Source organism: Mytilus trossulus, chromosome 9, assembly GCF_036588685.1.
Source record: "Mytilus trossulus isolate FHL-02 chromosome 9, PNRI_Mtr1.1.1.hap1, whole genome shotgun sequence".
Classification (NCBI taxonomy): Eukaryota; Metazoa; Mollusca; class Bivalvia; order Mytilida; family Mytilidae; genus Mytilus; species Mytilus trossulus.
The window spans coordinates 33,201,185-33,211,789 of record NC_086381.1 but is presented as its reverse complement, the minus strand read 5'-3'; the positions used below and the strand labels follow the sequence as shown (position 1 = coordinate 33,211,789).

Below are 10,605 nucleotides of genomic sequence, written 5' to 3'. Positions count from 1 at the left end.
CTTACATTGTTAAAGAACACTCTAAGTGAACTTATATAATTCATAACTTCGACGAAGCAAAGAACGGGTTTTGTAATGTGTAATATTTAATTGTCAATTGCGAGACCAAAAAATTATGAAAAGACACATGATGTGTGTTGAGAATTTAATGCAAATGTTAACGTTATGTTTCCCGTATTTACGTCTTACGAGAATGTTCATGACGTTACTTTGTACCTTTGTATGGGTGCCTCCGATTTTGAGCATAACAGTAACACAACGCAAAGTATCGAGTTTTAGTCGTTTGTTACAAAACAATGTGTATTAAACCTGATAGTTTTGATAGGAAACCTCTAAACTAGCAACAGTTTTCTCTGAACTATAAGCTCAGCAATGAAGAAATGAATGAACCTAATTTATTACAGATTTGAAGCCCGACATGTAAGAGCTTCAATACCCGGACGTGTAACCTCGACATATTTCTGGCAATTATTCCTTTAGCCATATAGATAGTCTAACGATGGACGAACCAATTAAATCCATGTATTAAATAAAAGGGTAAAATACAAATTAGATTTTTGGATATTTTACACAGAACACTGCTATAGTTAATTATGACCTTAAAGGATAACACATAAAAGTAATTGCTTTAAGTTTGTCTTACACATTTACTTATTTCGTTAACTTTGTAAAATAAAAACTAGTATATAAACCACAGACCATAGCTTTTGAAAAAATTGAAATATGCAATTCTACTTTTTCTACACTTGGAATTGACATTTTAAAGACATTGTTTGGTATCAATTTAAACAGAAATGCGAACGTCCATAAATATCTTCTTTCAAATTTGGCACAGTCACAATCACAGTGCTTATATAAAAAGTGTAGAAATAAACATTATCAGTGATAGCTACAGACTAACAAATTACATTTAACCTTATTTCTAACATTCTGCTTTCTTTCCCATGGTACATTTTTTGGTACTTATATATTCGACAATTCGGTGCTCGTTATATAGAAGATTATTTAATGCCAGACAAGTAATACTTTCCAAAAAAACAAGTTTATAAATTAAGATATTAGTTTAAACACATATAAGTATGGTCAAATTCAAATACACCTTCTACGGTGCACTTTACTTTCATGACTCAGCATGGTATAATTTGGATCGTGAGGATTTGTATGACTTCTTGATAAAAATAAACACAAAAGTCTATTGATTTTCTGCAAAAATCATGGCTTAATTTACAGAAGGGATCATCAATGTTAAGCAATATTATTGAAAACAAGGTATTGTTTACGTATCTGTAGGAACTTATAACTCATTTTTATTGCCACTGATGGATTTACATTTTGGACAACAAATATCACTACACGTAACGTATTGATAGTTATGTTTTCTGCCTGTACACAAAACGACGCTTTGTCAATGACCTATCAGATATCAAGCATTTCCTGTGATTGTCCCCTTGTAGTCGATGTTATCGCTACGTAAAAGGACAGAAATAAGGCCGTTAGTTTCCTCGTTTGAATTATTTTACATTGTATTTTCGGGTCATGTTATAGCTGACTATGCGGTATGGACTTTGCAAGTGGTTGATGGCCGTACGGTGACCTATAGTTGTTGATTTCTGTGTTATTTTAGTCTTCTTTGGAGAAATGTCTCATCGATAATCATACCCCATCTTCTTTATTTATATTTGAGTTTTGGTAAAGGGATCTTCATCGTACTGTGAACATTGTTATTTGGTCGTTTTTATATTTTGCTTTATGCTTGATATATTCCCACCTTTATGTCTAACTGACCCAAAAATGTGTAGGAAAAACGGAATAAAAAAATGTCAACAAAAACATCTGGTTATAAAATGCCCGATAACTTTATTGATTATCAATCTTTCTAATTTTTTTTATTCTTCTTGCCTTTCTTGTTATTTTTGTTTTTCTTGTTCTTGTTCTTCTTGTTTTTCCTGTTCTTTCCGTTATTCTTCTTTGGCTCATCTTTTGTGTCAACAGGGTCATCTTTTTTTTCCGGCATCATAATCATCTTATTGCTTATCCAATCTAAGAAAGCAGATACTCTTGTGTAAACTCCTGGATCACTTCCATCACAGTTGTCAGGACCAAACGATGTCAACCCAACAAGTTTGGTAGACCCATCAGCAGCTTTACAACTCATTGGTCCACCACTATCTCCCTAAATATACAAACTTATATATTTATTCACATGTGCATATATGCCTTCAGAAATCTTGGAATTCAGAGGTTGTCGTTTGTTTATGTGTTACATATTTGTTTTTCGTTCATTTTTTGTACATAAATAAGGCCGTTAGTTTTCCCGTTTGAACTGTTTTACATTGTCTTATCAGGGCCTTTTATAGCTGACTATTTGTTATGGGCTTTGCTCATTGTTGAAGGCCGTACAGTGACCTATAATTGTTAATGTTTGTGTCATTTTGGTCTTTTGTGGATAGTTGTTTCATTGGGAATGATACCACATCTTCTTTTTTTATATTAAATACAATTATGAACACGTACTTTATTTAATTTTTGTTGCGAGCTCAAATGTAAACAATGCAAAGACTGAAAATTTCTTTGAATGTTCATTTTTGTAAATATTCAAAATTATTCAAAAAGTTTAAAGGGTTTTGTTTGATGTTCTTGTCTTTTCCTTTCACTATACGTTGAAGTATTATACAATATAAGTTTTTATTTTTACAATCGAACATTAAACAAAACCCTGACTTCCTAACAATATTGCCTAGCCAATAGGTAACTTGAAATTTTAAAATTGCTATCGCAACGAAATCGGACATTATTCTACCCATTGTTGAGGCAATGAACACCTAAAAAGCCTGTCCATCAAATTAGGGTACCCGAAGACATTCTTCGAAATTTAATCAAAACTACAATGCTTTTAAAGGAATTTGATAAGTTATTGTCAGTAGTAGAAATAATTTGTGTTCATGCTAGTTTTTGTTTTTTGTCCGTTGCTATTTCAGTTTCCGATTTCAAATATGACATGAACGGTTAAGTATCTACCACTCTACTATTCGAGAACAAACAGAATAAGATTGAACATACATCACAAACATCTGTTCCGTTTTCATGAAGGCAGATCTTTTTACTATCAATATTAATGATGTGATGTGGTGGTAAGTAGAATGTTGAACAGTATTCTTGAGAGACAACAGCTAAATGTGCTACTTGCAGACGATCAGGATATGAATCACCTGCAAAATACGAATATAAAGTGTTATTGTCAGAAAACAGAGGTTTAGCAATGATTGCCTTCATAATATATTATGTTCCAATAATTGCTAAAAAATATTTTATCATTGTATTTTTTTAGTTGTTAAAATTTATTAATTTCTTTTTAGACTCCTTTCAAGAAAAGTGTCAGTATAAGTTTACACTCCCCGACCTATTTTTTTCGATCTATTTTATTCACCAAAATAGTTGAAAAGATAGAACTTTCACCATGGCGTTTGATGTTTATCTTCAGCAAATGAGTTTTGAATTGACAAAGATTGCTTTAAATTTACTATACAGAACCCTTCGAATTCGTAGAACTAATTTATTGTTCCCAATCTACTAAGTGATCTATCATCTGTTTACTCACTAACTGATTTTTGTTTTATTAGAACTAGGCATGGCTTATAATGCAATACTCTATCTTGATATAAAATATACAAACCTCCTACTTTATCAGTATTTCCCCAACCTGATACTTTACAATCATCTCCTACAAAAGCATTGCTTTGACTATTATCCAAGGTAATGTTGTTGATGGTAGACCCAAATGTCAGCGGTGTTGCTAGTTCCAACAACATAATGTCATTGTCATTTTCCAATGGATTTTTGTAGTCTTCGTGCTGAAAATAAGATCAATACATTCGTCAATGATTGGTTTGTTTATAAATGTGTCTGTCTTGTCTGTCGTTCTGCCAAAGTATATGGCTGTGTATCATGTTGCATCATATGTAGATAGCATATACTCATTCCGATAAACATTAAAAAACCTCTCATTTATGTACATGGAGGTATTTCTAAAATCTAAAAGTATTTATGTATGAAACTATACAATTTTGTAAGTAACTGTAGTGACCAATATCGAACAGAAATCCATGAAAAGGTCGACATGAACAAAATGTAGAAAATTTAAAACAATAAAACATTTCTAACACGAGAAGCACGACAAACAGTGAAATAACAAAACTACCGATTTCCACAGAATATTCAAAACGGAAAGTCCATGATCAAATAGAAAAATCAAAAGCTCATTCAGATCAAACGAATGTATAACAACTGACATATTCCTGACTTGTGTCATATTTAAATCAGGATTTGCTCACCCTTGCCTAGTTCCTGTGGTCATCCCGGTAATTGGTGTTTTGTTAACATGTACTTTAATTTCCGTCTTTCGTTTAATTGCTATCTTTGACACTCAGTTGGCATGATTTTTAAATCAAAAGTATACATATCTACGACATTGATAATTTTAACTGTGTGTTTGAGCTGCACATTGAATATTATATTAAAATTATTTGAGTTATACTTTTTGTAAGTGTTGATTTAAAACTGACTGTATATTGTATCATTTTTTGAATATTTTAGAGGGAGTATAATTTTACAAGATCTTTTTTTACATGTTTGATATTTAATTTCCACATTCTTTTAATGAATACATCCTACATATATGTATGGCGATTGTCAGCAACTAATACTGCTTACCACTACAATCTGTTTTATAGATCTAAAAACTGTCATCTGACTCAAGAAAGAACTACCTGCTGCTATTCTATAGTTGCTTGCTCTAAATCGAAAAATATAATAAAAGGTTTAAAGTTCTATTGATTATTTGTTATTTAGTTAACCACAATTGTATTTTCCTGCGTTTCGGGAAAATATTGAATAAACGGTACGGATAGTATGCTCATATGATAAGGCTTGAATTGTCTGATAATAAAGCATATGGTCACTTTTTTGCTTTTGTGCAACGAATGAACACTCTACATACATTTTTGATGTTGACATTATGATTACATTTTAATTTGCAAAAATACACAAAAGCATCGATCAGCGAACCTGACAATGGAGATAGGATTGAACATTAAGCATCATCTGATACTGATTTCTTTTTTCCTGATAGATACAAGTGATAGATGAATATATGCAAATGACGTTTCTCAAGGAAATGGCTCCGTACGGTACGAGCTACGTGCATCGTTAAGTAAATCCGGATATTTAACATGGTTTTACAATTTTGATAAATAGTACGCTTATCTGCAAGATATCATAGTCATGTACAATTGTACATATACTCTTCTGATTGTCAATTGAAGTTTGCTTTTGAAAACTAAAATATGTCAGTAAAAATGCTTACGTTAAGTGGTTTTCAAAACAATGAGCAACTGATAGAATCCATCTTTCATTAATAATTGTACCACCGCAAACATGTTTCCAATCTGCACCGTTCTCATTTCTCTGAAGAGAGATTTGCCATGGACAATCTGTTATGTCAGCGTTTTCACCATTAACAATCTTAGTAACAGCTGCTCTAGTAACCTGAAAACAGAGAAACGAAATATACAAGAGGGACAGTCAAACTTATAAATCGAAAATTAACTGACAACGACATGGCTAAATTTGAAAAGCAAAAACAGACAATAGTACACAGGATACAACAAAGACAACTAAAGAATAAGCAACATAAACCCCTGAACCCCTGAAAAGGATGTTACATAAAACGAAAGTTCATTTCATTCAAAATACGAATTTAAAGTTTTTTTTATTTAAAAAAAAAATGTTGTATATCAAATATATATACAAGAAAAAGTCTTTCATATTAAAAGTACTAATTTGTTAATGTTTGTTCTTTTTTTCTTTCATTATTATTTGATATTCTCGAAACATGAAAACATGAAATTAAAAAAGATATGATGGTAGACTAATATAATATCCCGTGAGTACACAACTTTGTACATTCATTATTGTGTAGGAAAATAACCCAACAATAGTAAAATATTGCTCAAAATACTTTCCCAAGAAAAAAATATTAAAAAAAGAAATGAATGCACATGCAATAAATAAATGCTTGTTGATCTGAAAAACAACACAGACATTTAATGAGGTAGCCGTGTAAATTCAAACTAAAGCTATGATCTCAGATGAAGTCTGTGCCATGAAGGTATGTTTTCGTTTCCCAACAGTTCTTCTTTTCATTCGTGTTGATTGTTCGTATCGAGGTTATATTGGGGTATTGCAAATTTTAGAAGCGTAATTTTGTCTTTTTAATCAAAACACATGACTTTTTGTGTTATGTTACTTGAGAAAAATACGAACAGAAATGATGTGACTGCATAAGTAATCAAATCGAACTTGCAGGTAATATGGCTGAAAAATACCATTATATACAATGGTCTCCAACTGGTCTGTTTTACATCAAACTGGTTATGATCAACAAGCAAATGGTTGAATGAAAATGATGTAATGTGATTATATTTTAATGACTTAAATGATTAATAAAAAATCTACATACTGCAGCCATAAAGATTACTACAAACATGTAATATAGTATTTGTATTATTATTATGGTCTATCATCAAATTCATGGTTTCCATTCTTGACATTTTATCATCTGTGTTAATCTTTTTCTTATAACATTATACGTATTTTTCATTTTGTTGTTGCAGCTATTGTACTGTCAAATAATAGTTCAATTTTGATAAATAAGGTTCGAAAGATGCCAGAGGGACAGTTAAACTCATTGAAAAACAACTGATAACGCCATGGTCAATTATATTAACAACTTTTCCAATATACAACTTATGTTGTTTAAATGGTATAAAAAATTTAAGACATGACAAAATTTGTTTCAAAGTATTTGTAAGAAGCTGTACAGATCTTTAAAACTACATTTGTGTCTAATTTGCTCTATAAACTTACCGGTAAATCCACATAATAAGACATTTCGATGCATCTTTAAATGTTGTGCACACAATCAACGATTGCTGAAAAGTAGATAAATAACGTTTACAAAACAGCAAAAACTCCATTATTATATATATGAAACTTCAGTAATCAATAAATTGTTTAATTAATCATTATAATTCAGTACTTTATGCTTTTGACAAACATACATCGGTTACACGAGAGAAGTGGCTTACCTTAAACATTTCAATAAAGGAAAGCCAGCACCATGACAACCAAGACAAGTAAGAAAAAAAAAAACGTAAAAAAAACCCATACCAAAAACATTAAACAGAAAACTTATGAACCTATCAAAAATCTAGGAAGGTTGGCAGTTTTCTGCTCCCCAAATTAAAGTACCTGCTATGTTACATTACTTATGCGTTTCACACAAAATGAAAACAGTTTTCACGGGGAAAAGCTCTAAAAAAACCAATAACCGTTTATTTATACAACAATAAGAATATGATTTGAATAATGATGATATTCAGGCAAAATACCACATTTAAAAACCATGCATAATCAACAAAATTCTGTTATCCTGCAATGAAAATAAACTTATAGAACAACGATGAATTTCAAACGAAAATATCTCACATTTAACAACCTTTCTATTTCCAAATTACAAACCTGTATTAATGTGCAATTGTTTGTCGTTCTATGTTCTCTTCGTATATGATCAAATTAATTATTATATTTATACATGTATATAGATTCATTTTGTGCGTGGTATGTTGTTGAAGCTGTTACATCTTGTTTCGAACATAATACGTAATAAGATGTCGATAAGAATACACTTATTGACACTGGTCAAGGAAGCCTATAGTTTTTGCTGTATTTGTGTTGCCGAGTTCTTTAGAAATTAACAAAAAATCAAATCTTTATCAAAATGCATTCGTAGCAAAAACCGACATTCATGTAGCCATAGTAATATAGATGAAAAAACATAATAACATAACATTTAACAGGAAAAAAAATAATGAACCAAAAAAAACCGCAGAATTTAGAATAAAATGCAGAAACGGGATTAAAAAATTGCATAAATAGTTTACAAATGTTCAAATCTGAAACTCTATAAAGATGTAACTCACCAAAGCGTTAAAATTCCCAAAACTGATGGATTTGTATCATAACCTCCCCCCCTCTCCACCCAAAACAAAAAGGAGCGAGACAAGATGGATTGACAGAGTAAGCATCTCCCGTTAAACATCTTAGTCAAAATAGTACAAGTCGGAATAAGACACACTGTGAACTATACAAATCAGACAAATATTCTTTATCACAAATAATTATTATGTTACTTCTAGTAATGGTTTCCTTATAGTATAAACCAGAAGGAGTGTAAACAATACGTTTTAATTGAGATTGATTACTGCTGACAAGAGGCTGATGACATGTCTTTTTTTGAGACATTGAAATTTTGCTTATTAAATTTTGTTTAATCTTCTTGAATGACGTTGTTAAATCAGTGGTTTGTATCAAAGAACGCATGTACTTAAACAGGTTGATCAGTTATCCCCCATTGAGAACGGAAGTGTGAAATGTGTTAAAGAGACAACGACCCACCATAGAACAGACAACATCAGAAGGTCATGAATACCAATTAAGATGATAGGTGTCATTCGTTGTCTTGCTGATTTTTTTTCTCCCTTTTAGTTTAAGATTCAGAACTATTATTCTCGGACACAATCATCTATTATACTGGTTCATGTTTGTAAAAGTTTTTAATTAACTATATTTTATGTTTGTGTATACTAGAATCTGTCATATTTGATAAAAAAAAAAAAAAATTTCATTGAATGTTTATATTTATTTTTTACTTATTTATTGGCTTTATAATAAAACTCAGAGTTCTATATTTTTCGATTTATTCCAAACATACTGAATTTGTTGAGGTACAATTTGACTTAACAACCTACTGGTACTTTACAAGTTATTGACATTTTAGTTGCAGACGTTCATTAACCTAATGCATACATCATTGCACTGTTATACTTAAAAAATATTTGTTTTAATGTTCATATTAACAATAAAAATTCGAAAATGTTTTCTTACAGTACATTTCTACATACAAGATGTTGCATTTGTTTTATCCATATACAAATCTTTCTAGTATAATATGTAAGAATTATGGAAAATCTATTTGAATAATTCATCTACGTGTTTTCTTAATTGGACGCAGTGAACTGAATTAAGAAAAAAAAACGCAATCCTTTTCATCGACAATGCCCCCATAAAAAAAGCTTCGTGCTTTGAAAATAATGTGTCATCCTGCAAAAAAGTACATTCCAGTATTTTCTATTAACATTTCCAACGGTGTAATCAATTTATTTGAAAGACGGACACCTTGTCTCCTCATCGTGCAGTATTTTTGTGATTTTACCTTTTACAAGGTCTGACAAAAGTCTAATTTAGTTTCTTTTATTCATATATTTCAGACATTGACGTTTTTCACAAAGAATACATACCTTTGAAAAATCTAAAGGCTGATTTTGTTTGAAATTTGGAGTAGAACGAAATGTGTTGGATCTATGTTAGCAATACGTGCACACAAGATCTGTAATTGTGAATCAGATTGTAGAGTTCTGCTTAATTAAGGCGTAATTGAGCATTTCTAACTATGTTTTGAACGTTAACATCATGGTCATGATTTTATTTGTATTCCATTTCAATTTACTCAAGAATCACTTTTTTATTTCTTTATTTTTCAATTGACTGAAATTCCAAAAAATGACATTTTAAGTATTATCCTTTTAATGGTTTTGTGAAATTTTAATATGCAGTTATAAACGTTTGATTATTAACTAGATGATTTTCCAATTTCAGAACTACCTTCATGCGGTAGTCATTTCCCCTTGATTGAAATGTTAATTTCGTTTTTTTAATACGTTTATTCATGTTATATTTTTACATCTGATAAGCATGCATTTTGCATAATTGCGTTTGTAATTTATTATTTGCTGTATAATTTGAAATATTTAAATGATACAAATCTGTCTCCTATTTTTGGACTGAGATTTGAAAAAATCTAGATTACAATCAGAAAATATTAGAAATTTTAGTCATTTAATCACTAGAACAAGCAAAATTATTTGAAATTGTTATTCATACAATAGTTGGTCGAAAGCAGGATAAAAACAGGTGTTTTGTAGATATTTTTGTTATTCATATTTTCCACTGATCAAGTTCAGCCACATGCTTGCAGTTACGTTTGATCATCGTATATAAAAGCGCTCATACAACTCCTATATATTGGTGGCGTATTTCTTTGATATTGAAAAACGATTTTTTGATATGAAACAAGTGTGGACACAGATCAGTGTGGGTAGTATGTTTGAATGTTTGACAGTGTTTTCTGCCAAAGAGACTTCTTTGGGTTTTCCCCGAAAGGTTCTACATTAAAGTGTGTTGAACAATGAGAGCCAACCTGATCCAAACTAGTTTGCGCCAATTTTACAAAACGAGGAACGAGCATCTTTGGTGACCTGACGGTCTTTGTTCAAAACAAGATGTAACAGCTAGCTTCCTTGACCAATGTCAATTGGTACATTCTTATTAACATGTTGAACAATTCTTTGTTCAAAACAAGATTTAACAGGTAGCTTCCTTGACCAATGTCAACTAGTACATTTGTAACATATTGAAATGTTCTGTTGT

The 10,605-nt window shown here is 30.7% G+C and overlaps 1 protein-coding gene across 1 annotated transcript; it reads right to left on the bottom strand.

Annotated features, from left to right (window-relative positions):
* Nucleotides 1-1,832: 1,832 nt before the first annotated feature.
* LOC134684565 (plasma kallikrein-like) lies at nt 1,833-6,526 on the bottom strand. Its single transcript, XM_063543859.1, has 6 exons — nt 6,518-6,526; nt 5,363-5,544; nt 4,711-4,792; nt 3,674-3,851; nt 3,061-3,209; nt 1,833-2,173 (listed from the first exon to the last, which is right to left on the bottom strand). The coding sequence occupies exons 1-6, from the start codon at nt 6,524-6,526 to the stop codon at nt 1,877-1,879; spliced, it is 897 nt and encodes a 298-aa protein (XP_063399929.1). The 3' UTR covers nt 1,833-1,876.
* Nucleotides 6,527-10,605: the final 4,079 nt, after the last annotated feature.